The following is a 27,323-nucleotide window of genomic DNA, read 5'->3' on the forward strand; positions in this document are numbered from 1 at the left end:
GCCTATCTGCTTGAAAGTCATGACAAGATCTACAGTCATCAGCTCAGACCCTTGTAGGTGTTTGAAGCTCACAGCTAAGATGACAACAGCAACCACAATTACAAGGATCATTAAAAGACAAAACATTCTGCGACCAGTTTTGCGCTGGTATTCATGAGCGGTAGTGAGTTCCTCAGCAGCAGATGTAGTATCTCGAGCCACTGAGGTAACATTGCTCTCAATGTTATCTATCATTCGAGTCAATAATATGCCAAGTAACAATGATGTCGCAACTCACCAATTAGACTTCCCTGTTCCACGACAATGGTCCCCAAATCTCTAAAGATATCGTTCAGCTCGTGAATGCCAGATTCAATTTCCCTGATTTCTGCTTCCCGTTCGGCAATCAGAGTTTCTTGAAATTCCACTTCTTGTTGAGATACCCTAGTCAAAGCAATGAGATCGCTAACTTTATAACAGGTGACGTACAGAGGTGCTTGGGCTTGTGTTTGAACTCGTTCCAGCTCGACAGATCCTCTTGGCTCATCATGCCTATGGCTTGTTAGCACTCGCGCTCCTAAACTAGAACTCATCTACCACGCACGCGGAATCTTCCCCTTCTTCCACCATCCTATCTACCTTCCTCTTTTGTTTTTCAATGTACACCTTTTGCTTCTCTGCTGACAGTCGCTGCACACGCTGAAAAGCAGAGATGGCATCGCCGAAATCTTTTGAAAGCTTCACTTGTATAGGTTTTCGAAAAGCCTGCAAAAGTACATGATAAGCTTGCTCAATTAGACCCATCATTCATACATACGAATTCGCCTCCGGCAGGACAAGATGCCAGTTTCTTAACGTCCTCTGTCGACTTTTTCACCATCTCTCTCGTTGCTTCTGTAAGATTATGTCTGCTCTTGCCAGTTAACCCCATCGTATACATCAGCGTCACAAACCGGAGCCCACGCACAAGTTTATCCTCAGATTCTCCCCATCCTCAGGACTGCCCAATTTGTCCACCTGCCGCTGGATTCCCTGCGCGTTTGATTGTATCTTGAATATCTGTATGGATACAGTGTCTTTGAGAGCGGTAAATGCACCGTCTTGATCTATTTGCAGGCATACCCATATAACGATTCAATGATGAATGGAACATCTGTCAGTTCTTCCCGTGCATGCACCAAACCACGTACCAGACGTTGTACCTCTCGAATTTGGTTCAGCTTGACCTCTTTCTAGATCGTTAAAGCTCATCCCGGCAAAAAAAAGAAAAGTATAAAGAGATGAAGAATTAGAAGATAAAAGATGCTGTCAAAAGCATTTGTTGATTTAGAAAGACATTAACGGATTTTCTTTTCTTCTTTATACATCATGCGGCAATAAAATGTCTCGTCCAACTCAGTGAGTTTTTATTAGAATTTCTTATACATAAATATTGAAGTTCATACATAGAGCCTCTCTTACGGCACATTCTACCTCTCTCATCTGTCAGGATACTGACCTCCGTGGACCTATAACTGTTGGTCCCAGCGTGATCATCCACCCAAAAGCAACTGTATTGGCTGTAGGAGGACCGATAATAATTGAGGAAGGGTGCATCATCGAAGAGCTATGTGTGATTGTCAACCGGTAACCTGTCGTTTTTAGTCAGGCAACGCTGTAAAAGTGCTGATGAGCATTGTTTAGGAGGAAGGAAGCGATGACGATAGGAAAGCATAATCATTTCATGGTGGGCTGTAGGATTGAATCACCATCGATAGGGGATTACAACACTTTTCAGCCAAGGTCAACAGCCTCGTCTGCGGTGATCATAAGTGATCACTGTGTGCTCAGTGAGTTTCTGTGGCTGGCTCTTTGGGATGTGCCAACGACATACTTTATAGGCGCAGGAGTGACTCTCTGGTCGTTCCCAACTTTACTGGATTCCGAAATAGAAACCCTTTTGCCATACACTGTAGTTTATGGGGCAGATTCTGCAAGGAAAACATGGGACGGGAGCGGCCAACAGTCTGAAATGAACCTGAGAGCAAAGCACGCAGAATATTTGAGGGAAATCATGCCCAAGTATGGTCTCATTTTACGGCCACAAAGGCAAAATACTGACAATAACAGGTTCAATCGCCTTCGTATTACTTCGTAATGATATGATCGATGATTGGGCAATGTTGATGCATTTCATGGTCTTAATGCTAGAGCTCCATCTCTAAGAGCCGGTTTTCGACTCCGTCCGTGGTACAATGTCTCTTGTCACACTAGCCAGCTCCCTCCAGAATCCCGAGGGTATGCCATTGTCTACAAGACATTCAATCTTATAAAGGTCAGCTTGTTCGAGATTGGTAGAAAATTGGTGCCATACCTCCGAGTACTGCAACGTCTTTCCTTTGAGCTCTTGTACCTTGACGCTTCTGACAACGACATCTTCTCTCTCCTTGTTAAATTCCTCTACGTATTCATCCAACTCCAACAGAAGCTTTTCACCATCAATTGTTATAGCAGCAGGAGGCGGTAGAGAGGATTTCAAGTCGGAGTTTATATAGGCCTCGAAAAAGGCTTTAACTTCGGGTGGTGGACCTGGAAGGGATTGGAATGATGTTGAAATGATCCGGAAATCTGTCGGCCTGTTTGACGTTAGCATGGCCTAAGGTCAATATGAGTTCGACAAACCGGTCGGGTAAGAAAAAGTCGGCCTCTTTTACTGTCCCAATTTCGCTAGTGAGCTCCGTGATCCAATCATCTTTAGTATCTTTCTCCTGTTTCCCCTCATCTCTTCTTGTAGATTCCTCTTTCTCTTTCAGCTCAATTGCCTCTCCAGTAGCATTGTTGCCCATCATCTCTACAGTATCTTCTTTTGTCATATCTTTCACCGTATCCATAGGAACTCCTGGTAATTTGTCTGAAATTTGGACACTTTTCTCTAACTCGTCCACCAGCTTTGCAAAATTCTCCTGCCACATATGTTGAGTATACGCAAATTTAGCTACTTTTTGCTCATGATTCATGGAGTCTTGTTGACGATATTGGATTCTTCGAATACTTTTGGGAGGTCCAAGTAATGGGTATTGTACGTGTTCGGGAATTCGAGCTGGGGCCCAAATCACCTTTCGGTCCTGAACCAACCATTTTTGGGCAGTTTCCAGAGGCCATTGTCCTGGTAATGGACTGTCAAAACTTGTCGCTTTCTCCTTGGGCTGGACAGGAAAAAGCAAATGACCAAACCTGGAAATGATTGTCTTTTTTCCCGGGATAAACTTCTCCACAACATTTTTCAGAGTATCTCTTTTGCTCTCAGGACAAACCACCATTGATTCTTCAACGTTCTCTACACCTTGCTCAATGGCCCTGATTTCGGGAGTATCGCTCCATGCCTTAATTTTAGATAATCTGAAGAACCCTTGACTCAAAGCGTTAGCTGCAACTTGCCATGGAAAAAAACCAGTGCTGGATGGGACAAAGGGAAGTAATGAAAAGTTCTGCTCATTGACCCTCGGAAGAGAAGATGTAAAGTGAACCAAACGTGGGCTGACTATATGAAGAGAAGGTGAAGGAAGGGTAAGCTATTTGGATATGAGAAGGACAATTGAACCACTTTGACAAGTCTTGCTCACCTGCAATGCAGCCATTGTCAATAATCTTTGAGCTATATCCAGGCTGACGGATGACATTGCGGAAATATGATACTGTATATTATCAGCTCTGTCAAGTCTCAAGGGAAAAGGATGTACAGCCTTATCTGGAGTAAACTCGACATATGCTCCAGACGTATTAGACACAGTTTGCAACAGTCCAACACTAGCTTCTAACCCCAGTACCTCCGTGGAGCTCAAATTCACTGTCTTGATGATCTATTATGACATTGTTAACAGATAACGGCATTCCAAAAACCTCATCTTACTTGTTTCCGTTCATTCAGCACGTTTCTGAATGCCTGTAAATTTTCGTCCTGCCCTCTAGCAACGAGCACCATTCGATTTTCGTCTCCGTCTGGAATTCTTTCAAAAGGCGTGAGAGTGTTTCGAACCTCAGCCGAGCGTAAAATGGAGAAGTAAAGCGATCCTTTAGTTTGAAAGTAGGAGAGAAAAGTCGGATCGTGAAGAACAAGGAAAAGTTCAGATGGAGGAAGATCAAACACTAATGCTTGTTAGGTTATAACTCATACTATTCAGTGAACACACTTACCTTGCGTCTTGGGCAAAGGTTTTTGTGGTGGTCCTTCTATAGGGGGATACCATTCCCAACTGTCCATGACCGTTTTGATTATGGCTGTCTTCTTCGTCTTGCTCGAAACGTCAAGGTCTAAATCTTGTGCAAATTTCCGTATTTGCTTGGTAAGGAAAGCAGAATCAATAGAATTGTACAGATGCTTATACAATTTTTGATATTTTTTCGCCCATGGAACAGGCGGAGATTTTGAAGGACGTTTGGATAAGAGATCCTCTAGTGTCGGAGAAGATAATATAGGAGATGGAGATGTTTTTAGCAAGTCATCCCATGAAGATGAGTCTGTTGGTGACTCAGATCCCAGAGGTATTTCGGTGGACGAAGGTCCGGCATCGTCTTTGAGTGCTTTGGCTAATCGCCTGGCATTGGCAATGATCTCATTACGAAGTCGAGTATTGCCTTTTGGTGACTTTCTCAAGAGACTTGGGCCATTTCTTCCATTGATAACCGATGTTGATTGTGGATATCGGAAGGCTTGGAAAGAACTGAAACCTCTTTGAGATGGCGCAGAACTTGACTCGGCATACGGGGAAGTAGGCTCTGTAACCGACAGAAAAATGGACCGCGAAAGACAGGAAGCAGAGCGTCTAGAAGGCCGAAAGGCGAGCATTATGAGCGGACAGGTTGGTGGAAATGATGAAGTAGAAGCATGAATCAAGTAAAGACAGACAAGATTTTTTTTAAAAAGATTAACGAATTTTATTGTTGCTATCGGACCAAAAAAATATATGATGTTGTCACTACTTTTATTAATTGCCTATGAACGTACATAGATCGGGACAGGAAAGGATATACTCACCATGACGTATAAAAGTATTCAAGTATCTTGTTTTATTTTGTAATATATTGCTTATATCCACTTTGCCTTTCCTTTATAACTCGCCATTAGCAATAGCTCATGCTATCAAATTATGCATGTATAATCTTGACAATCTTGGTTATACTATTTTACGTTGCATGCATAGCCTTAGTAGCTATAACCGCTCCCTTTCGATGAGACATTATCTGTTATCCTATTGATGAGTTCCTGCAAAAACTTTTTCATGGCGCCTGGATCTGTATTCGTAGCTACTCAAGGGTAACAGCTCTCTTCTCAAAGTTTGAGGCTTTTATCTGAAGGCATCTACAATAGTGTTAATGGGGTCAAGATCCAGAGAAGATGAATGATTCAGCCAAAAGATTCTACAAATACCTTGCAACCCGCTGCAAGTCCTGTTGTGACATGACTCATCGTCTTCTACAACGAGGAATCGATGGCTTTTCTTGGCTTGACTCTTCAACATATAAGCTCAGCCGCTTGGCTAGAACTTTGCGTACAATGTGAGTTGGTTTTGGCCGAGCACGTTGGCAATGCCTTCTTCTTGTTGGCCTATCCGACCTTGAGGCAAAAGGCTGGAGGTCTGAAGTTATGTCTGGCTGTTCTCCAGACTATCCGAAGCTTTCTATCGGCATTTCTTGCCGGTTTGGCTTGAGCAGAGAAGCCCATATTCTGCGGCCAAAGGTGAGACTGTGGGCAAGCTGATTTCGACTTCGTTCGACATCTCGTCTCGGGTCGCAGCAGAACTGCATTTCTTTTGCCGTCTGGCACTCTTCTGATCCCTGTCATCGAGGAGAGGAGATATGTTAGGTCTCAATGACCTGAAGTGAAACTACTGCGCCTCGCCATGAACGGCAACTCCATGGTCTGTTGGCAGGAGCTTAGAGAACTTGTTGACTATTCCACACATATGCCTATAGATGTTTGGTAGCTCATGCGATATCGAGCCATTTCCTCGAGAAACTTAATCAGTAATCGCTCGTTCTGTTAGCAACGTCAGGTTACGATATTCTGAAAAGAAGATTAGAAATGCGCGGGATTTTTGTTAACTTTTCTCCCTAGATAGTAATTACAAATTTTTCTTGCATTTATGATTGTTTCTTGTTATTCTTATATGCTTCTAATATTTTATACTTTTCGCTGTAACAAGATTAGGATTGAAGCAGATATGCATCTTTGTCTTAATCTATTTGAAGATTTGGCTCAAGACTGTCCAAGAGATGACTGGAAGACCAAGTATTAAGGAATTTTGTATGCAGAAAGCTGAGGTTGGCTCAAGTTTTTTAAACTGTGACTGCTGCTTTAGAAATAACCAAGAATATAGATCAACTCTTTTCAATTACCTATAACTTACTTATTGTATCTTCAATCAAGTTACAAAAACTCACAAGACTGGTCACAAGCAGGCCAACCAATCTCGTCACCATCTTGTAAAACGCTTGTTCTTAGCTATCAAGACAGCCACTTTTCTTGTAACAAATCTTTTTTGGCTGTTGGATATAGTGTCATAGAGCTATGCTCCTGAGATTATTATGGGTTGCTCTTCTAACTCTAAAACCTTGTTTCAACGATGCAATTAAGACATGCGAGGAAACAGAAATACTAGAGGCTCAAAAAGTTTTCAGTATATAAACTGATAATAAACCACAGTGATGTGTCTTTGATAGGTACGTTGTTGCTGATAGCATGCTTTTTAGCTTTTGGATGATTGAGAGCATTGAGGATCAACCATGTGCTCTTTCTCAAAAGATGATGGTCAGCCCGTATGGTGGTAATCCATGACCTACATATTCAACCCCAATATAGATTGTCCTTGAGATACAAGCCGCTCATGATAGCTATACAGTTCAGGTCTATACAACAAATAAATCAAGTACACCATTGTTTCAATCACTGTCGCATTTTTCAACCTCTGCAGATATCTTCTTCATTTTGGTCTTCGTCTCGTTGCATCCCAGTTCTCCAAATATTGTCCGAAAATCTTCACGCATTCCAAGATAGTTTCCTTATCATCAAACATGTCGGTTTCTCCTCGTAAGATAGCTTCAACAACTTCACATGAGCGGAAAGCTTTTGTAGATTTACATAGCTCAGAGATACGTTGGATATAGGCAGAGGGGTTCTCGCGGTGAGTGTTGGCTATATCTCTTTCTATTAATCGGGCGATGCCTATCAGAGCATTAATACTGACGATTCGATGTTAGCGTGAGCTAAGTGATGCTAGGAAAGACTTACCGCGAAGTACCTCGTTCATTTCTTCCCCAATGTTTCAAGATTTTTCTGGCCAAATCACCATGTGCCAAGGAATCTTTTAAAGCATTTGAAAGGTTCATGACAGCTTGGTCTCGCGCCGCTTTCTTCACCTTCTATCAGAACTGTTCAGGCTAAAGCGAAAAGAACATACAACCAAGAGTTCACATCTCACTTCATTAGTAGATTTTAACAAAGGTGGCTTGAACGTCTTGTTTGCACTTGCTGTAATAATCCCAACTCTTGGCATCGGCGGAGCTGCTGGACTATCATCAGCTTTTTCCGTGCGGTCATCAAGGTAAAGGAAATCACCATTATAACACTTATACGGTCCGCTGCCTCTGGCAGGAGCGACACTGTTTAACAGCTTTTCTGCTTTAACTCTCTGTTCTTTAGTCAATTTCAGCTCTGCAGCGGATCCTTCGGCTGAATCATTGATGTAAACTATGTTTTTCATGGCCATGGCCTGTGGCCCTAGCCGAGCTGTAGCAAATGGTGGTTGAGGATCGTCGATATATTCGCACACAAGTGCTTTCTTTCGACCGACATTTTCTATCTCTCCCCTCTGCTGCACAATCTTACAATATGTTCTGGCATAATCCTTCCGTATATCCGAGTGATTTGGCTCATCCTGTAGTTTCCGTTTTTTGCTAGCGATTGAGCAAGATGATGGTTCGCCATGAGTATTAGTCTGTGAGATCCTTTGCACTTTAATTGACTGCACACATTCCGTGGACAGCTCAGCTGGCAAGAGGGGCGTGCGAGATTCAATGATGGTAGACGATGGAAAAAAAGGCAACGTATGAAGTGAAGTTCGAATGTTATCTGAGGACGTGTAGGTTTGATCGGTCTTGGTTTTGATGATTGGCCGAAAACCAGGATACTTTGATACTTTCAGGCTTTCACTCCCTTGATCTTCAGAGATGTGAGACTCCAGGCTATGCGAGATGAGAAGTTCTTCATCCATATAAGCTCCTGTTACTGCATTTTTGTATACAGGAAAGTCAGATAAAGGTTTGAGCTGATGCTCTGTCTCCGGAATTGGGCAGTGGTAGCAAGATGAATCGGGTCTAGGCGACAAGCTCAAAACAGGAATGCCATCAGAAAGCTGCATAGCAGCCTTGCGAACTTTTGCACTATCTTTGCAAACCTGAAGACAGTTTCAGTTCAGACCTAAAGATACAAGAATCCAGCAGTACATCACACATATCTTCGCAGTAGGCGGCTTTTACTTCTGGATCCTTGGCATCAATTGATTCCCCGAAGTAAGTACATATTCCAACGTGTCGACACCGCCCAGTTGTTTCAATATGACTTTGCAGCTATGTTCACTTATTAGTGATAGTATTAGCTATACACAATAATTGGCTTACAGCTCGGAAACTGCTCAGACCTGAAATCGGTAAGTCTGCGTGAGCATTGCCAGTCTTTGATCGAATGATTCTTCGCTGCTTGATGTCTTCTTGTTCGACAAGGCCTTGCAAGTATTTAGCATCCTCTCTTGCTAAGGTCGCATCAGCTCTGAAATGCCAATGGTAGTTGAAATAAAGATGTCACAATAATACAACAAACAGTGGGAAATATGCCCATCTCTTCCTGCACGACCTGTTTCTTGATAATAACCTTCAAAAGTTTTGGGCATTTGGTAGTGTATCACATATCTGACGTTTGCCTGGTCAATGCCCTATTTTATTTGTTAGCTTCCATGCTTGAAATTCAATAAGATTACGCACCATGCCGAAAGCTATCGTAGCCACGATACATTCTATAGATCCATCTTTCCACCTTGCTAAGGCGTCATCTTTAATAGTTTTGTTGAGGTTTTTATAATATGGCATTGCCTTAATGCCTTTTTGGCGTAGACCTTCGGCTACGTCTTCACACTGGATGAGCCATCGGCTCAAATCAGAAATTGAAGTTCCGAAAGAAAAAAGAAAAAAACTGACAGCGGCGGTGGTTCTACAGTAAACAATACCTGTTACGCATTGTCTATCAATTCCATTTGCTCTATTTCTGGCCATAGCTTCTGGCCGATATCTGAAAAGAAAGTTCACGATGTCTTCAAGAGTGCTTTTTTGAGGCTCGGGTTCATCGTCTTCATCTAAACTTCCTCTTCCTTGATATCTGATTTCGTAAAAAAGATTGCGTCGATTGAAAGGCATGACCCATTGACCGTAACCTTTGCGAATACGGAGCGTCTGGATGATGTCGTCTCGAACTCGTTTAGTTGCTGATGCTGTTAGAGCCTATATGGCTAATTAATGGGTTTCATTTGGTATGATCAAACTTACAGTAATCGGGACATCGTAGTACCTCTCTCGGAATTCACCCAACTCGCGATACTTCCCTCGAAAGCTTGTTCCCCATTCCTACACGATGGCTATAAGCGATTGTCTTAATTGTAGCGCATAATGAGTAATCACAGTTATGACATGTGCTTCATCAACTACCAACCTTGCTATCTGCTTTTGCCGATAAGCGATATCAAAGGTCGATCGATGCTTATCACTCAGCAGCATTTCTGGTGTCACGTATAGAAGCCTCATTTCCGGATGGCCCATCCTCATCTGTCTTCTGACTTCGTTGTGTTCCTCAAGTGTACTATATTCGCTCAGCTGGATTGCTCTAATTCCACGCGATACCAGTCCAGCGACCTGATCTGTCATCAAGGCCTTCAAAGGCGAGACGACGATGGTTACACCGTGTTCAATTGTAATCGCTGGGAGCTGGAAACAGATACTACGGAAACTGTAAGCGCTGATTGTCATAGTTACAGTTTGGAAACATACGATTTGCCAAGGCCAGTAGGAGCTACTACAATTGTGTCACATCCTCTAAGAACATCCGTACAAATCTCAAGTTGTGGGTGACGAAAATTGTTGTATCCCCAATCTGTAACCTACATCAGCATCTACTTGCGCATAAAACCTGAGCACTAACAATGTTTTAAATTGCGCGACAAGGCAGATGGGGTCTCTTGAGCTGACAATGTCCTCCGCCATCCTCTCTTCGTGGGCCGAAAATTATTTCTTGCATACTACACCTTTAACTTTCACCATGCCATGCACTGCTTACCTGAGATGAGTTCAAAAGATTCTTGTACGGCTTCTCTGCTGGAGTTGACGACGGAAAAGCTGGCATTTATACGCACACTGCTTGAATATGTGGAAATGAAAAGAAGTGGCCAAACGCTTAATTTAAAAGTCGCGTCAACCAAGGGCACGAGCCAGGCACGTTAATTTCTGATAGGCACGCCCTTTCTATAAAACAAAAAAAAAAAGATAGGCGCGTTACGACATTCAGTTGATTTCTGATGAGTAAACAAACAGTACGCCAAAGAACAACTTTTGGATTTTATTTTCTTTCTCAATTTACCACTTATTTGCACACAGTTTATTAAAGTTTTTATTGGAACAAGGTGGCTGAATTTGACCCGCTGGGTTCCATGTGAGTTCCAACGCTTGCGAAGCAAGCTGGGGGTCTGAGCGTTTCATGTCCCAGAGCGAGATTACAGACTATTCTTACATAAAGACAGATGCTGACAGATGGCTTGCTTCAGTAACATACTCTCCACCAGTCGAGCGGCTCATAGGGTCTTTTAGGCATTTCAAAATCAGCTGGACGGGCGTCATGGACGACCCATTTGCCGGTCCCTCTGTAGGGTCTCCTACACTCCCTCGCCAGCGATCCCGTTTGAACCTCAAACATTCTCTTCCCGCGCCACCGTCAGCTCGTTCGTTCACATCCATGGCGGGAGAAAACAGTCCACAAGCTTCTCCAAGCCCCTGTCGCCGGGAAGAACTAACTGTAGATGCTTTGCGATCGCATCTGGCTAATTTGCTGGAGCAAAAATCAACACAGCTTCAAACGTTAGGAACAATGGGACAGGAAATATTGAAACAACAGCAAGAGTTGGAAGAGAGAATAAGAGAGTTTGAGGAGGAAAATATTGTAGGAGACGAAATTGATGATGAAACAAAGGACAAGCTTCGAGAGTTGGACCAAGCTATGAGGAATTGGGAGAGTCAAAATGAAGATATGATGCGAGAGCTTGGCGGGAAGGTGTGCTTGAACATACATATTGAATACACTTGAAGCTGATAGTTGAATCACAGATGCCTGAGAGTCTCCAAGGACCATCCATCACTACTGCATCGCCTTCTAAAAAATTACCAGGCGCGAATAACCTCACTCGTAGACAACGTAACACCCAGCACCGTCAACTTGATATGGAATTTGCCACAGAAATTGGACAGAACCTTTTAGTTGAAGTTCGTCGATTGCAAGCTCTGCTGAAGGAGAAAGACCGTGACTTAGAGAAAGTCGCTGAGGAAAAGGAAGGTCGAGATCAGGAAAACCAGGGGTTGTTAGCTGCCGTCAGGTCTGCTGAAGCCAATGTTGGTGCGTATAGAGTAATTTCAATCGTGCAAATCAGCTAACATGATGTGTAGAACGTTATAAGGAGGAAAATTGGAATCTTGAGGTTTCTCTTCAAGAATTTCGTTCTACAATCACCGATATGCAAGGACAACTCACAAAATCCAACGCCGAGCAAACACGTTTACAAAAGAGCCTTGTGGCCGCTCGAGAATCGGCCGAGTCTTACAAGACTGAATCTGAGAAGAACGCCCAAGCTATCGAGGAACTCAAGACTAAACATGAGACCGATATGGCTCAAGCGAGGAGGACCACGGCTGGCTTACAGCGAGATAAGAGCGATTTACTTGGAGAACTTAACATTGAGAGACAGAGGGTTAGTGGACGTGGAAGGTTATCTGGAATGAGCCCCAGTCCTGGAATGCTCACTCCTAAGCGCGGCGAGGAAAATGATCAGAGTGTTTTCGCAGCTTCTAGTAAAAGCAACATGTCTCCTACCAAACGCCCTGGATTTGACGCAAATGACCAAGCTCTTTCTCCTTCTCAGCTCTTCGATTCGGATTTTGACTCGCCTGACTCTACGCCTTCAAAACCTTTCCCTCGATCACCACTCGGCGAAATGTTTGTTAACGAAAACGACGAACTTCGCGAAAAGCTCAAGAAAGCAGAAAGACAGATTGAAGAACTCAAGAATGAGAATGAAAGAGTTAGGTTATCCTCTATGGACCAAGAACTTATCGCAGATGAATTTGGTAGTCATCTTAACGAATGGGACAAAGAAGCCATCAATGCTTCACGAGGTCGAGACTCCATTCGAGGCAGACGTGGTAGAGGCAAAGCCTTTGCCTCTAGTATCGGCCATAAGCTTGGCTTTACCAGAACTGCTTCAGGCTTTAGCACTCCTGGTCCTGGCGATAAGAGTTTCATCTCTGCTAGCTCTGGTACACCTGATCTGCTCCATGATCGCGGATTTTCCGACAGCCCTGGACCCTCTATTCCGGGCGAGAGGTTGGGCCAAGTTCTTAATACGGACTCTCGAGATCGCCTTGGTTCAAATTCTCCAAGTATGGTTGAGCATTATCCCAATGCAGACTTTGGTCTGCCTACAGTATTGGCCGACGAGATTGAGATGCAGGAGCCCGCCAAGTGTATTGACACGGGCGTCATGACAGCTGATTGGACCTCTGAGATACCTGTCATGTCTGCTGTTCAAAACGAAGACTCTCCTTCCCCGTCCACTCCCACTGAGCTTAACAGCTCTTCTTCTGGATGGAATGTTCAAACACCTAAAAGAGTCATTGTGGATGATTCACGTGTTGAAATTCTTCCTCCCGTACCTGCTCCTCCTGCCACTCCTCATTTTATGAGCGGGACAACCCCAACCAAAGGTAACACTCCTCTTCCCACAGTCAGGACGCACCCAGATTTTCCTCATTCCGGGTCTATTGGAGACATGTCTACCACCACCGATACCGATGATTATGAATCTGCAGCCGAAACCGTCGGTACTATCACCCCTAACCAATCTCATTCCGAGCTTCTTACGGATACTGAGACAGAGGCTTGGCAAACCGGTAAAGAGTATCAAACGGCCGATGATTCTGACGCAGATGAGACAGAAGACGAATACAATCGTAATCATATAGAACATACACTTCGAGGCCTTCGTTCCGGCTCCAATCTTAGCCTCGGTCTTACTTCCGCTGCTGGTGGTTGGATGTCTGCCAAACAAGCTCATAAAATTGCTAGCAGGGAGCGTTTTGTTGAGAGAGTGGAGGTACCAGTTGAAAAAGTTGTTGAGAAGATTGTGGAAGTAGAGAAGCGAGTTGAAGTGCCCATAGAGGTCGAAAAGATTATTGAGAAGATTATAGAGGTCCCCAAAATAGTGGAGGTTGAGAAGATTGTAGAAGTTCCAGTGGACCGCATTGTTGAGGTAGAAAAGATCGTCGAAAAAATAGTGGAGGTCGAGAAGATTGTAGAAGTTCCAGTGGACCGCATTGTTGAGGTAGAAAAGATCATCGAAAAAATAGTGGAAGTTCCCGTCGACCGTATCGTTGAAGTCGAAAAGATCGTGGAGAAGCCGGTCATTGTGGAAATTCCGATAGAAAAGATTGTAGAAAAACTCATTGAGGTAGAAAAACGGATTGAGGTTCCTATCGAGGTTGAAAAGATCGTAGAAAAGATCGTAGAAATTACAGTTGAGAAGATTGTGGAAGTTCCAGTGGAGAAGATTGTCGAGGTTCCACAAATCGTGGAAGTTGAAAAGATCATTGAAAAAATCGTTGAGGTTATCAAAGAGGTTCCCAAGGAAGTGGAAGTTGAGAAGATTGTGGAAAAGATTGTAGAGGTTGAGAAGATCAGAGAAGTACCTGTGAACGTCGATGTGGAGAAGCGAGTTGAAGTAATAGTTGAGGTTGAAAAGATCGTAGAGAAGATTATAGAGGTCCCCCAAATAGTGGAAGTCGAGAAGATTGTAGAGAAGCTTGTCGAGAAGATTGTAGAAGTGCAAGTCATCAAGGAAGTGGAAGTTGAGAAAGTAGTGGAAAGAATTGTGGAGGTGCCGGTAGAGGTAGAAAAGATTGTGGAAAAGGTTGTGGAAAAGATTGTGGAAGTTGTCGTTGAGAAGAGGGTAGAGGTTCCTGTCGAGATTGAAAGGGTGGTGGAGAAGATTATCGAAGTACCTGTTGAGGTTGAAAAGATCGTAGAAAAGATCGTTGAGGTAGAGAAAGTGGTCGAAGTTCCGGTTGAAATACTAATTGAACGTATCGTTGAGAAGGTGGTTGAGGTCCCTGTGGAGGTTGAGCGTATTGTCGAAAAACGGATTGAGGTACCAGTGGAGAAGATCATCACCATAGAAAAAATCGTTGAAGTACCTGCGGCCGCTGACAAATCCCTCACTCTTTCTGATTCTGGTTCTCAGACCGATCCTCTTCCTTCAGCTCCCCCTTCTCCACTTTCTCCCAACCCTGATATTGGTCTTTTTCGAGTCGCGCCGGGCACTAATTATGATTTCCTCAAAGCTCCTCCAACTACTAGTGTACTCAGCAACAGAGGTAGCCGCAGAGTCTCTTCCGAACATCTCACAACCGTTGCTGACAACAAGATGTCCAAGAAGGATGAGCTTCCTCCCTCACCTGCCAGCTCCATTCCACCTGATAGGTCAAAACCTCCTACTATGAACCTTCCTCCTCCTCCCACTGGACCTCCTCCTGCAGGCGTCGTCAAGAAGATGTCTATGGGTCCTCCTCCTCGACCCACTTCTCCATCTCCTGGCGAATTCCACCATCACGTAGCGAGTCCATCCCAGTCAGGCAGTGGCCACCGCGGGTCTTTACGAACAGCACCTTCTTCTGCTGCCGCTGCTATACGAGCCACAGGAGAAATGCCACCATCTTCTGCTTCAACCTCTCGTCAACCTTCTAGAAGCAGCTTCAAACCTACCTCGCCCACCATTGTCACCCCGCTCAAAGACAATCGCAAGACCCACAGCCTTCGTAAACACTCAGGTAATATTATTGCCTCTAGCGGCTATGCGTCCGCCAATTCTAGCGTTGTCGGCTACGATCAATTTCCTACAGAGCATGGTCGTAATCCTTCTTTGTCTTCGCTGGACTCTTTTGCTGGTACAGCTTTCAAACCCGAGGCAAATCCTGTAGGGTCCACTGATCCCCAGACAATCCACGCCATTACTCAGACGATGATTGGAGAGTATCTTTACAAATATACTAGATCAAGAGTCGGAAAAGGCCAAAGTAGTAATCGCCATAGAAGGTTTTTCTGGGTTCATCCTTATACTAAGACATTGTACTGGAGTTCAGAAGACCCTGGAAGCAGCAGAACTAGTGAAAGTTCAGCTAAAAGTGGTGAGTGTTTGGTTTTCGAGAGTAAGCAGTGTTGGATTAAAGGCTGACATCGACAGTGTTTATTTCAAACGTGAACGTAATTGATGATAGCAACATTCAACCTCCTGGGTTGTTCACGAAGAGTATTGTCGTGTCAACTCCTGGGCGAGACATACAGTTTACTGCAGCAACCAAGGAACGACATGAACTCTGGATGTCTGTAAGTCGCGCCTCAACCAAACTAACTTTTTGTGTGTCGAGAATTAACATCGTCTAGGCCCTGCAGTTCCTTTTACAGAAACAAAAGACTGAGGCAGATAATACTCTCACTGAGAGCGCCGTCCCCAATACCTTCCGGTCTGCATTTAACTCAGTAGCTGATGAGCAAGGCCGTCTCGCTATGCCAAAATCTCCTATGTCTCTACGCTCCTTTGGATCGGAACGAAGGTCACTTAATGCTACCCCTCGAGCATCGCGCGCACAAACTGCAATGGGCACTTACTCTCGACCATCTTCCTCCATGGGAAAGAGGGCAGGAACGCCTGCACATGAATATTTGAAAAGACACGAGGTTCCAGCTACCATCCATGGGGGACATAGGTACAAGGGAGCGTACAAGGGTGCACTCGTACTGGATGAAGAATTTGATCTCGTTTCAAGAGAAGATGGAGATGATTTAGATACATCTTTTGAGGGCTTGGAGAATGTTCGAGGTAAGCTAATTCTTCATGGTTACCTATATATATATATACACCGGAAGCTAACAAATCACAGCATGCTGCGACGGCAAACACCTTGTTGGCCACCATCATTCTCGTCACGGTCCCAATGTCTCTCATACTCCAACACGGCCAGAAACGCCCTCATTACACGGTTGGTCCACTCGCTCTCGGCGACCATCAAATTCTCGGAGCGACGTAGAAAGCAATTTTTCGACATCAAAGAAGAGGGAAAGGAGCAAGAGCGCTTTAGGTCATCGGGAGAGAGTGAGGGAAGAGGCGAAATCTCCAAGGATAGGAAGTATACGAAATCTTGATTAATTATGACCCTAACGTATGTCCAAGCGTGTCCAACAGATAGAGAGAGACTCCTTGGTAGACGAGGTCTTTATAGTAGGATCTTTGGCCAGTTTTCTTTTTGATGCTTTATTCTTTATACATATTTCCCCCTTCTTTTTTCATGTTTTTCAACTATGGATGTGGATATTCTGGAATTCATTCCAGCAGCGTATCTGTAATGACATATGCACACCTATAAAGCCTCGGCTATTCTCTGACCTTTTACTCACATTGTAACAGAATATGGGCTATCTTGTTACCAACACCTTCACAACGGGTATCAACTCACCTGTTCTATTGAATATCTGCTCGACATGGCATACTCCTTCTCCCTTCGTCATCTGGTCATGAGAAGCGAAAAAACTCCCATCCTACCCAGTTGGCAATTGCGAACCAAACAGTGACGGGTACAAGTAATGGCAGCAGATACTTGTAATGTTCATCCGTACACAAAGAATGTAACCACCAAAGCTAAATGTCCTTTATGAGTCAACTACAAACTGCATTTCTGGCTATTCGCTGTATACCATTCCTCAAGTTCATATTTAGATCATGACTTACACCAACAGGACAGTATACGTAGGATATCCCCAGACAAACGGATAAGGTCGAGATGACAAACATGAGCAATGCAGCAAGGTGAAGCTGTGCTGCAGAATATTCTCTCATGGGCGGAGGTTCGTATGAGCTATGTGTAAGGGGCGAGGAAGGGCGTGATATAGCTTGCTTGTTCATAATAGATGTGAATAGAAAATAAAGAGAATTGTATATTCAAAAGACAATATTTTTGTTATTAATGATAAATACAAAGTAATTTGTTTGGTGCGGCCAGGGTTTTTAAGTATAAACAAGTAATCCAGCAATTATGAAACAGTTTCATCGTGAAATCTCATCTTCCGTTTTGTTTAACTTTGATTTTTTCTTTCTTTTTTTCTTTCTTTTCTCATTCTATATTTACATTTATCATCAACATTCTTCAAATCAATAGTAATGTGCAAGCATGCCATGATACGCTCCTTCTAAATACGTTCACAAACACGAGATTTTAAAGGAGAACCAGCTGAAAGGTGCAATCGCCATCCGTCACGTCTGATAGTCAAAGGAATTGACTGGAAACCTTCGCCACTGTCGCTGGACTAGATTTGTGCGTCTTACATGTCAGTAGTCATACCTCATCCTTACTCCTTTGTCTGCAACCGTTGACAATCGCAGCGTCTTAGCTACGTGAGCTTTGGTTCGTGGGCGAACGCAGGTCATTTCTTTAAAAACAAGTCTACTACGGCGATAGGAGAGCAACAGCGATGGTTCGCTTGTTTTCCTTTGCCCGCAAGGGTCAGGAGGCATGCTCTCGTGTTCCAACCCAAGTTGATGCCACAAACAACGTCTTATCGCAATATTCTGATCAAAAACTGGGCTTGAGATTAGCGGCTTTGTTTCAGAATAACCATGAACCACACAATCCTACGGCGACTGAAGACAAGACGCACGCACAAAAACTTTCAGAGGTGGGAACTGATACTTTGAAGAACCTTCAACCTAGAGACAAGGATGTTGTGAGGTCAGCAACATATCCGTTGACAGGATTTGAAACGTCAAGGGGGCCTGAAGCGATGTCGATAACTATACCTCCAGAGCCACAGAGACAAGCAATCAAGGTTTTAATTGTCACTTGGAACATGGCTGATGCATTGGTGAGTTGCTGACACCCCCACTAATGTCTGCACTAACACTGGTTTAGCCCAAGGGCGACCTTTCCGTTCTTTTAGGCAAAATCCCACCCTACGAGCCTGAATCCCCTATAGAAGGGGAACTACCTGATCTCCCTATAGAAAATTCCCATCCTTATCACATCATTGTGATCGCCGGGCAAGAATGTCCCACACCCAGCGGTGCACCGCGTGGCCTGGGAGGGGGTATCATCAAGGGCGTCAACCTGCGAAATAGAAGAGAAGCCAAAGAAAAGGAAAAGGATGGCGAGAAAGATGATGCGGGACATAGGTCTCCCTGTGTCAACGAGGAAGAAGATGAGCGAATGAGACCTTCAAGTCCTACAGCTTTACAATCTCCTTTCGTTTACAAGCATACTCCGCCAACGAAAGGCTGGAGCCAAATGCTGGACGATTACCTTTGCGTTCCTAGTGCTCGTCATGGTCTACTGACTCCTCTCCCTTCCAACCCTTCCAACCCCAATTTTCGTGAATTACCTTTATCTACTGATAAAATGGCCCCGATGAATCTGTCACCGCGACCTGCTACTGCCATGCGCTCCGTTTCAGTTCCAATTGCAGCTACCTCTTCTGTCCCGTTTCTAAAGCCACCGTCTCCTCAAGAGCAAAACTATTTGCATCCTTTTGTGAGCCCACTATCCCGCCAATCGACAGAATTCAACGTTAGTGATTCCGATGAAGAGAACTACTTTTCCCATGATGTGACATCCAATGACAATCTTGGCCATTCAAGACATCGAATACAAGATTCGTTGACATCACCAACCAAGTCTCGAAACAAAAGGCCTCAGATTGTTATCCCCACAGATGAGGAAAACAACAGACAAGAAGGAGGGAGCTATGTGCATATTGTGAAAGAAAGACTGATGGGGATGTATCTTTCAATATATGTCTACAAGGGTGCGGAACATCTCGTAAAGGGTAAGTCTTTTTCGTTCCACAAGAGGAAGCTGATTCTTGTAGGATTGGATAAAGATTTCGTCACAGCAGGTTTAGCAGGAGGCAGGGTAGGTAACAAAGGCGGCATGTACGTTGTAGCTATTGATTGTCGTTCATGATCTAATATAACTCTTCTTACAGAGGAATAAGCCTCAAAATAGCGGATCGCACCTTCCTTTTTGTCAATTCGCACCTTGCGGCGCATACTGAACGAATGGAATTGCGCAAAGCAAATATTACAAAAATTAAGAAAGAACTACAGTTGGATTGCTTTTTGGCCAAAGATGATCCCAGAGCACAGGAAGAGGACATCACTGACAGATTTGACACAGTTTTCTGGTGCGGCGACTGTACGTTCCTATCTTATATCTTGTATTGGTACTCGAACTTGAATTCGCAACTAACAGAGATGATAGTAAACTTCCGAGTGGAGCTATCTAGGCTTCATGCTGATTGGCTCATCGAGCAAAAAAGATATGCGGATGCGCTCACATTCGATCAGCTCCACCGTATAATAGACTCGAAAGACCCAGAAGTCAATCCATTCGTAGGTTTTAAGGAAGCTCTCATTGATTTTCCTTGTACATTTAAGTATGATGTTTGGAAATCAGTTCGCGCAACGAACAAGAACCTTCGACGGACATTGAAAAGACAAAAGTCTTCAATTTCGACACAGTCTGCTCCAGCCGACGGAGAACATATTTCAAAGACTCATGAGACGAGTCTAAGTGAGAAGAAAAAAATACACAAAGACAACCCAAGCGGATTATCGGAGGTATATGCAATTGAAGAGATGTATCTAGACAAGCCTAACCGTCATAGTGAGGACGAAGAAAACAGGATGAGTCAAGGGCGGGAACAGCGTGAAACAAACGGATATGATAGTGAAGAAGAGAACCATCTATCGATCCAAGCAGAAGATGTACATCGTCAATCCTTCGATTCAAGTCAATATAACTCTGGAATAGACATCGAAAGCGACTCAGATAACAATACCTATCAGCATCGTTCTCAACCTCGGACCATTGAAAATGCTCTCAGGGAAAAGACGAGGCATCTCTTGGGCCTAGTGAAAATGAATGGCATTTTGACTCCAAGTCCCAGAAGAAGAAAGGGAAGGATGAGAGGAATGAGTTTAAGGAGTACACGGAATATGAAAAATCAAGCAAGAGAAGGAGATACATGGGAAGATAGAAATGGCTGGGAGTCTCGGCGAACATCTCTTTCGAGTCTTGCTTCTACCTACCATGGTACCGAATATACCGAATACACTGCCGATACTGATAACCGCCCGATATCTTTTTCCTCCTTCATAAGTGCCCGAGATCTTGCATCAAGTTCAATATATGGCGACAGTCATGATCGTCCTGGGCTGGCTCGGTCAGACACATTGCATGATTTAACTTATTCTGCCAAGGCTAGCGGAAAGCCATTCTTGGAGAAAACGATATCTCTCATAAAGAGAACTTCCAGTAGTAAGAGTATTAGAGAGTCAGCGGAAGATGAATCAGACTTTGAGATGGATTTGGATCGAAGAGAAGGCGTATACGATAGCTCAAAAAAACAGAGAGTGCCTAGTTGGGTAAGCGCTCACCATGCTGCATTTCTTAAAATTTCCTGACATCGTTGCAGTGCGATAGAGTTCTTTGGAAAACCCAAATTACTCCAGATCCTTTGACTTCCGTGCTTGAAACTGTACAAGAAAATGCTGCTGTCCATGAAGGAAGCTTAAGTCGCATCCAAACAGGCTTCCATTCTGCGCTTAATCACTTCCGCCATCGCTTGGAAAGATTTCCCACTAGGGAACCTTCGACATCATCTATATCGTCCAGAAAAGCAGAAGAAGCTGCGAAGCAACAGAAAGAGGAAGTCAATTTGGACAGATTGTCAGAACAAGTTATACATACCGAAGGTGGTGAAACAATCGGAATTATTGTTGCCTCTCCTCCTGAAACACCTGGTCTTGACGTTCAACAAAACGGTCCTAATTGGGACGAGTCAGGTCTAATTCCAGCGCCGAAAGGCGCTAGTCCCGACCGATCTTCTGCAAAAGATAAATTCTTTCCCATTAGCCAATCTATTCCAGCCACCACCGCGCTTAAGCTCAGTTCTCCCGCCAATGACGAGAGCAATAAAATTATAGTAAATAGCCAGTCCGCCCCTGACCCTCCTAGACGACAAATCAACTTCAACCCTCTTCGCGAGAGCAGTATTGCTCCTCCTATGAAAACTGATCGTGAGAATGAGTTGAGCGGTTTCCAGCGATGGTTACAAAATCTTCCATCATGGTTACACAGAAGTGATCACAAACCCAAAGAGGAAGCTGAGGCACAAAAAAGCAAGAGATGGCAAAAAGGAGAAGTTCAGTGCTTGCATTACGGGACTATTGATGACTCGGGGTATGTTGGAAAACACATGTTGTGATGCAGAATTATGCTGAACAGACTTTTTGACAGGATGAAATTGCTGGAAGGACGCTCAGATCATCGTCCAGCTATCTTTGCGGCAGCAGTCTATGTATAGTTGATTCGGGATTCTCAGCAGGACAAAAGTATGGTAGGCATCACAGCCATTTACCTATAGACAGAGATACAGTACATTTATCACGATATAACCACGAAAGACAATGTTCACAAAACTTGCATCCATTTGTTGATAGAAACAATATGTTGAGATGCAGTTGTGCTTGGTAGTCATCTGCGGATACAGGCTGCATGATATATGATGAGGTATACGAAAACATAGGACGGCTTCCAACAAGAGGCAGTGGGGAATATTGTAAAACAAAGGTATAAGCGAATCATTATTGATATTAGTTGAGGTGTCGTTATCAAATCGTAAAGTCGTGAAATTTTTATGACAGTCTTCAAAGACAGCAAGAATCAAGATTGCTACTAACAGCCATCAGCTCATGGTTCATTCATAGGAAAAAACGTACACAACTTACGCCTTGGCTGGTAAATCCACTTGGAGCGTTTCCTTTTGCTCCATACGCTTCACTGACATCTGCCAGCGCCCCGTCCGCTAAAACCTCAAACCCTTTACCCTTGCTTTTGCTAGAGTCACTTTTTTCATTAACACATTTTGTGATTTTTGGTGATGCCTGATCAATCATCTCTTCGACTGTCTGCTTCTTCCTCCTGCCAGCACCGAGCTGATCATCAATAAGACGCTCCACTTCTGTGCGACGCCGTTGAGGCGAGTCCCTGAATGTCAGAGGGCTAAGAGTCATTGAGAAATCTAATTGCACGACATGCGCCTTTGATCGGGTGCGCGTCGCCGGAGAACCCTCAATCTCGTTAATCGAAATAGAAGGTGCGACATTCTCTTTATCTCTCGCCCCTTTGCTCCTCTGCAAAGATGAATTCATGATGGCAGGTGAAGAGTCGGCAGCAGACAACGTAATACGACCGCGTTTGGCAGGAGACTGACCGGTCTCGGAACGTATTGTTGGTTGGTGTGAGATGCCATCGTTTTCTTTACGTTCTGAAAAGATAGGAAGAGGCGACAAGAGGTCACGCGAACGTTTGGAAAATGTAGATGCTCCAAGAGGCGCAGGGAGAGACTGCGTGGTTACAAGGGGAGTAGGCACATTACGACGCTTGGTTGCGCCGCTCACACCACTCAAAGACTTTGGTCTCGATGGCTCAGGATCAGCAAAAATCTCCAGTGTTGATTTCGGTTTGGATTTGGATTTGACCGGTACGTCTGATAAGGGCTTTTCTTTGAGCCCAGAGACCGACCGAAGCGGCGATATCCTGCTGTGGACAGAAGCCACTGGTTTGGGTTGAAGAGAGGACAGAGCCCGCCGAGAGGTACTGGATCGCGTAGGGGAAGTAAGCGTTGGGACTATTGTAGTGAGTGGTGCCGAATGGTCTGGAGAGTCCGCGTATATACCAAATACGGCGCCCTTCTTCTTCGCGACGGGCATGTTGGATTAAAAGCCAAGAATTGATTTATTTAGATAAAAGAAAGAGAAAAGCAAAAGCAAAAAAGAAATATCTTGCCGAAAAAAACACCCTGCGAGTGTGGATGTGATTGGTCCAAGCCACGTGGAAAAATTCAGGTACATATAAAAGTCTTCCAAACAACACGTCATGATAAAAGTCATTCGCGTAATTAAAAATCAAACGCGTAAAAAATTGACAATACCATTAATTAAATTTTTTCTTTTATTTCTTCTTTTTACTCGACAATTTTTGATTATCCTCTTTTTACAACAAATGGATCTCGCAACTTTTCGGCTGGCAGGAAACCCTCAACGTCATTCCAGTCCAAGTGAGATACATTTTTGGGTGAGATATGGCCATAGTCAAGGCTGATGCTAGAAAAGGTAAAGAAATTGGAGGGATTGTTCTGCAAAAGGTGGAAGGCAATGGGTCATCTCCTAGGGAGAAACAAGATGTTGCAGTGACAAGATGGAGAGTAGGCTGCTTTCTGTTTGCCAGTGGCTAGCTGTTGATAAAGTTGTAGAAATGGGCGTCAGAGCAACAGATACAAAATCCTGCCAGTTCATCTCAAACCCGACCCAGACGGTTGAGCCCTGGGATACCTCTTGTGACTGTTAGCAGCTCATCGCGAAACGCCCAAACATCGAGCCGGCAGTCGCTCCGTTCTTTTAATAATGAGGCTCAGTCCCCTCGTGATTACGACGAGTCGCTTCGATTTTCTTCTGACGCCGGATCTCCCTTGCAATTGGATGATTTCGAGACTCTGAACACCGTCTCCATTATGGCACTGCGTGATGTTGAACTGGCAATAGACGAGGACATCCTTGAACGCTCAAAACAGGCAAAAGTGGTGCCTAGACGCATGTCCAATAGGCCAAGATTAGCAGAAGCGCCAAACCCTTTCGTGAATATCGCTCAGCGCTTGGGGTCAAGACGTGTGAGACCTTTTGTGATTGAATTAGTTCATGCACTAGGTTACTTTATCGACGCAGTGTGGACTCTCACCTATCCTCATGATCCTTGTCCGTGGATCATCAATGATGGAAATTTTGATCAGCTCCCAAATATGCCACAAGGCATGCAGGTCGGACCAAGCTATTGGAAAAGCCTAATGTTGACCGCTGTTCAGGAAGGCAAACATGCTGGTCATGTGCCAATACTGCCCACAGCGGAAGATGTGGAGTTTTGGCAAGAGGAAGTAGGCTTTGCAATGTTGGATGTTGATGAAGTTGTCGGGATTCAAAAGCGCGTAAGGCATGCATTTGCGCGAGCTGTCAGATTAGGGCAATATGGTAAACTGGACAAAGAGAATGTTGTTGGGCTTGCAAAAGAGGGCGGGGGAGTAGCCAGGTTATTGAACGATTTAGAAGAGGCACTTTGGTGGGTGTAATGCCTATTTCTGACAAACACTAATATCAAGTGTAGGGGATATGCGCCTCCACGGCCCACCGACCTTGCCTACGAACTTCCTGATGATTTTGACCCTTATGCTATATACGAGGAACCAGATCCTGCAGTGGCTGCATGTACAGGCTTTAGCTTGCACAGTGATCATGTTCCGTCGAACGTCATTGGCAAACTCGCAGTCACAAACTCATCAATAGATGGCAGCAAGCGAGATGAAAAAGAGGCACACAGCGTCTTACCTGACCTGAAAGTTCTTGTTACTTCTTCAGAAAACAATTATTCAGAGAATGGAAGGGAAACCGCAATTGATTTGGCGAGTAGATCGAGGATACAAGCACTTTTTCCGGATCTGGAAATCATCCCGCAAGGGGCAGAAGATATGACTCTAAAAGAGCTGGGGAGAAGAAGATACCAAGAGTGGCTGGCAAGTCGTGCGGCAGTTACGCCTTAAAGTATCACAACAATCTCTTCTAAACAGGGACATCTTTGGGATTTTTGCCATCTCGTGCCAACTTTTGTATTCCATCATGTTGTCACTCTATATTGCATGTAACGCTTACCCTCTAGCACAATACTCATTCGTCAAAGTGACAATGAATTGATTTTCAAGCAGCGACTTGAGTGTTAGGTAAACAAGCATCCTCTACATTGAAATGTACAATAATCAAAATTGCCATCATTACAAATCTACTATGTAACATGATACTCACTCCAGGTATTTGTCAAGCTATGTACAAGCTTGACCTGACTTTCGCATGTTTGATTGTTCGGTGAATGGCAGCAACTCGACAAAAATCTCCTTACGTTTAGCATTGAGACGGTATCGAAAATCTCAGCACTCACTTGGCTCTGTGCTCTTAAAAGTCCTCAGTAAAAAATCAAGATTGAGAGTAGTAAGACATTATATATGAGCACTATATGCATACCGAATGAAAGCTTACTTTCTCGTACACTTCCACTTTTTCAGTCCCCATTTGACAGCATACCAGCCAAAGAGAATGGCCGTAAAGCAACCCACTATGGCTGCCCCGATATACCCAGACTGGTCATTGGCCCTCGTCCATGTTCTCCACCATCTTCCAGCCAAGCCACTGCCATTTGGGTTTTCTGCAGCCTTTTGGCATTGAGTGCAATTTTCTCCTATCAAACCCATAATCTCAATCAAAGAGATGCTTATCTACATGTCAGCTCCCGATAGACTCAACAAGGATTAGACCAACCTGAAAGCGACTAGGATTGAGAGAAAAGTGAGAAGAATGGATAGAGAAGACATAGTATTTGATTTGGCCGTCAAGACTCGTCTTTTCTTCGCATCACCTTGACAAGTCATGTCTGATGAGTCTCCAACTCTCTCTTCTTCCTCTTCAGCCACAACCTTCCCTACCTCAGTGACATCCTCGTCTCTTATGCCCTCCACCTCTTCCATGGGTCCAATAGACCTCTCTCGCTCTCTCCCTGCTTGATTGTCATCGCTCTCTGTGGTGAGCGTAGGAACAGCCGTATCAGCCAACAGTTCATCTTTATCATCAGAACCTTGAAATAGCGAAAGTCGTCCTTCGGGAGTAGAACGACTAGGGGCAGCGTACGCATACAGCATGAGTATCGAATCAAGGGAATCAACGAGTGACATGCCGGCGGTGAACTACAACGAGATTAGCTCCACCTCGGTAGCACTGCAAAATAGAGTATACGAGGAGAGGAAGGATCACAATCTTTCCATGACTGATAGATTCACCCCTTGGTCCTCTTTGGGCCACTGCAGATATAGCGAGCAGTGCTATAGACGAAGCAGTATCGAATCCTAATGGGCTGCCAGCATCAACTCGCATCCAAAAGCAATAATAGGCGGCCCACCAAAGCCAAACAAAACTCCAACTGGATACATTTTCCAAGGCCGATCCACAACTCTCAGTATTGGCCCTACCACCCTCACTATACAACCTCCTCCGTATATTGTCGATGGATCACCTTCAGCTTCTTTTGCCGGTAAATCTAGGACTTGACGACATTTGATAGCTCGACGATGTTTGATAGTTCCAACCAAAAAGTAAATATTGAGGCATGCGATAAAGAAGAGGAAGGATGCAGAGACAGAGGTACCTATTATACCACCTATAGAGCCTACTTTGTCGAGTTTGTCATAGATATCTACGCTGCAAGCCAGGTTGAGTATGAAGACGTGTATAGCTGACTGAGGCATACCTGATAGCGATTGCAGTATTGACAATGATCACAATTGTAGAGTGTCCTAATGAAAAGAAAAGTCCTACCCATGGATGTTATCAGCAGCTAGTCATTTATCCCATATTACATACCACAGGTAATGGGAAGCTGCCCTTGGCTGACTAGCTGCCGGGTGGCATTATCTATCGCACTGATATGATCGGCATCCAGTCCTTGGTTATTTGTCAAACAGATTCATGGCATAATGCTCTGTCAAAGGCTAAACATACCATGCCGCAGGCCAATTGTCTACGATTCTCAATATCAGTTTCGATATAACAATGGCAGAAAGAATTACCTACCCACGCAAGCAGCGCAAATCCCAGAATCCCGTCTGCGCTGCTAAAGCATATGCCTGCTGCAATCCAACAAGCAGCATTGAATAACAACTCCCCGACTATAAGTGCCATTGCTCTTCCGAGTAATGTTAACTTTCTTGGCCGGCGGGAGTTCATCCATCCTCTAAACTCGGCCAGCATATTGTGATACGCTTTTCTCTAAAGCATTCTTCCCGGAAGATGAAAAATAAAAGGAGAAAT

The 27,323-nt window shown here is 44.2% G+C and overlaps 10 protein-coding genes across 10 annotated transcripts; 4 read left to right on the top strand and 6 right to left on the bottom strand.

Annotated features, from left to right (window-relative positions):
* Window positions 1-17: 17 nt before the first annotated feature.
* On the bottom strand, window positions 18-1,230 carry L203_100358 (uncharacterized protein; the record flags this gene model as incomplete). The annotated part of the gene is made up of 8 exons (XM_066209817.1): window positions 18-29; window positions 73-227; window positions 278-423; window positions 469-531; window positions 584-744; window positions 797-887; window positions 947-1,085; window positions 1,170-1,230. 8 exons carry the CDS (start codon window positions 1,228-1,230, stop codon window positions 18-20), a joined length of 828 nt encoding a protein of 275 aa, XP_066065914.1.
* A 130-nt stretch (window positions 1,231-1,360) lies between these two features.
* On the top strand, window positions 1,361-2,116 carry L203_100359 (uncharacterized protein; the record flags this gene model as incomplete). Its single annotated transcript, XM_066209818.1, has 5 exons — window positions 1,361-1,377; window positions 1,429-1,605; window positions 1,663-1,808; window positions 1,860-2,040; window positions 2,089-2,116. 5 exons carry the CDS (start codon window positions 1,361-1,363, stop codon window positions 2,114-2,116), a joined length of 549 nt encoding a protein of 182 aa, XP_066065915.1.
* Window positions 2,117-2,179: 63 nt separating this feature from the next.
* Window positions 2,180-4,804, bottom strand: L203_100360 (uncharacterized protein; the record flags this gene model as incomplete). The annotated part of the gene is made up of 7 exons (XM_066209819.1): window positions 2,180-2,284; window positions 2,333-2,594; window positions 2,641-3,530; window positions 3,582-3,653; window positions 3,699-3,818; window positions 3,869-4,104; window positions 4,153-4,804. 7 exons carry the CDS (start codon window positions 4,802-4,804, stop codon window positions 2,180-2,182), a joined length of 2,337 nt encoding a protein of 778 aa, XP_066065916.1.
* A 2,134-nt stretch (window positions 4,805-6,938) lies between these two features.
* On the bottom strand, window positions 6,939-10,402 carry L203_100361 (uncharacterized protein; the record flags this gene model as incomplete). The annotated part of the gene is made up of 14 exons (XM_066209820.1): window positions 6,939-7,197; window positions 7,247-7,368; window positions 7,416-7,522; window positions 7,574-8,411; window positions 8,461-8,583; window positions 8,635-8,765; window positions 8,819-8,945; window positions 8,995-9,144; window positions 9,208-9,507; window positions 9,553-9,630; window positions 9,685-10,000; window positions 10,051-10,153; window positions 10,202-10,268; window positions 10,337-10,402. 14 exons carry the CDS (start codon window positions 10,400-10,402, stop codon window positions 6,939-6,941), a joined length of 2,787 nt encoding a protein of 928 aa, XP_066065917.1.
* Window positions 10,403-10,891: 489 nt separating this feature from the next.
* L203_100362 (uncharacterized protein) lies at window positions 10,892-16,520 on the top strand (the record flags this gene model as incomplete). Its single annotated transcript, XM_066209821.1, has 6 exons — window positions 10,892-11,323; window positions 11,377-11,662; window positions 11,713-15,501; window positions 15,558-15,700; window positions 15,758-16,193; window positions 16,255-16,520. 6 exons carry the CDS (start codon window positions 10,892-10,894, stop codon window positions 16,518-16,520), a joined length of 5,352 nt encoding a protein of 1,783 aa, XP_066065918.1.
* A 363-nt stretch (window positions 16,521-16,883) lies between these two features.
* Window positions 16,884-17,273, bottom strand: L203_100363 (uncharacterized protein; the record flags this gene model as incomplete). Its single annotated transcript, XM_066209822.1, has 2 exons — window positions 16,884-17,009; window positions 17,100-17,273. The coding sequence occupies 2 exons, from the start codon at window positions 17,271-17,273 to the stop codon at window positions 16,884-16,886; spliced, it is 300 nt and encodes a 99-aa protein (XP_066065919.1).
* A 566-nt stretch (window positions 17,274-17,839) lies between these two features.
* Window positions 17,840-21,727, top strand: L203_100364 (uncharacterized protein; the record flags this gene model as incomplete). Its single annotated transcript, XM_066209823.1, has 7 exons — window positions 17,840-18,229; window positions 18,277-19,186; window positions 19,229-19,292; window positions 19,346-19,554; window positions 19,621-20,786; window positions 20,837-21,603; window positions 21,661-21,727. The coding sequence occupies 7 exons, from the start codon at window positions 17,840-17,842 to the stop codon at window positions 21,725-21,727; spliced, it is 3,573 nt and encodes a 1,190-aa protein (XP_066065920.1).
* Window positions 21,728-22,086: 359 nt separating this feature from the next.
* L203_100365 (uncharacterized protein) lies at window positions 22,087-23,135 on the bottom strand (the record flags this gene model as incomplete). The annotated part of the gene is made up of 2 exons (XM_066209824.1): window positions 22,087-22,095; window positions 22,152-23,135. 2 exons carry the CDS (start codon window positions 23,133-23,135, stop codon window positions 22,087-22,089), a joined length of 993 nt encoding a protein of 330 aa, XP_066065921.1.
* Window positions 23,136-23,427: 292 nt separating this feature from the next.
* Window positions 23,428-25,012, top strand: L203_100366 (uncharacterized protein; the record flags this gene model as incomplete). Its single annotated transcript, XM_066209825.1, has 4 exons — window positions 23,428-23,482; window positions 23,538-23,629; window positions 23,678-24,534; window positions 24,580-25,012. The coding sequence occupies 4 exons, from the start codon at window positions 23,428-23,430 to the stop codon at window positions 25,010-25,012; spliced, it is 1,437 nt and encodes a 478-aa protein (XP_066065922.1).
* A 276-nt stretch (window positions 25,013-25,288) lies between these two features.
* Window positions 25,289-27,263, bottom strand: L203_100367 (uncharacterized protein; the record flags this gene model as incomplete). Its single annotated transcript, XM_066209826.1, has 10 exons — window positions 25,289-25,357; window positions 25,405-25,417; window positions 25,503-25,733; window positions 25,782-26,203; window positions 26,253-26,362; window positions 26,416-26,714; window positions 26,764-26,827; window positions 26,877-26,957; window positions 27,015-27,033; window positions 27,087-27,263. The coding sequence occupies 10 exons, from the start codon at window positions 27,261-27,263 to the stop codon at window positions 25,289-25,291; spliced, it is 1,485 nt and encodes a 494-aa protein (XP_066065923.1).
* Between the last annotated feature and the right edge of the window lie 60 nt (window positions 27,264-27,323).

The sequence above is a fragment of the Cryptococcus depauperatus genome, chromosome 1 (genome assembly GCF_001720195.1).
Source record: "Cryptococcus depauperatus CBS 7841 chromosome 1, complete sequence".
Taxonomy (NCBI): Eukaryota; Fungi; Basidiomycota; class Tremellomycetes; order Tremellales; family Cryptococcaceae; genus Cryptococcus; species Cryptococcus depauperatus.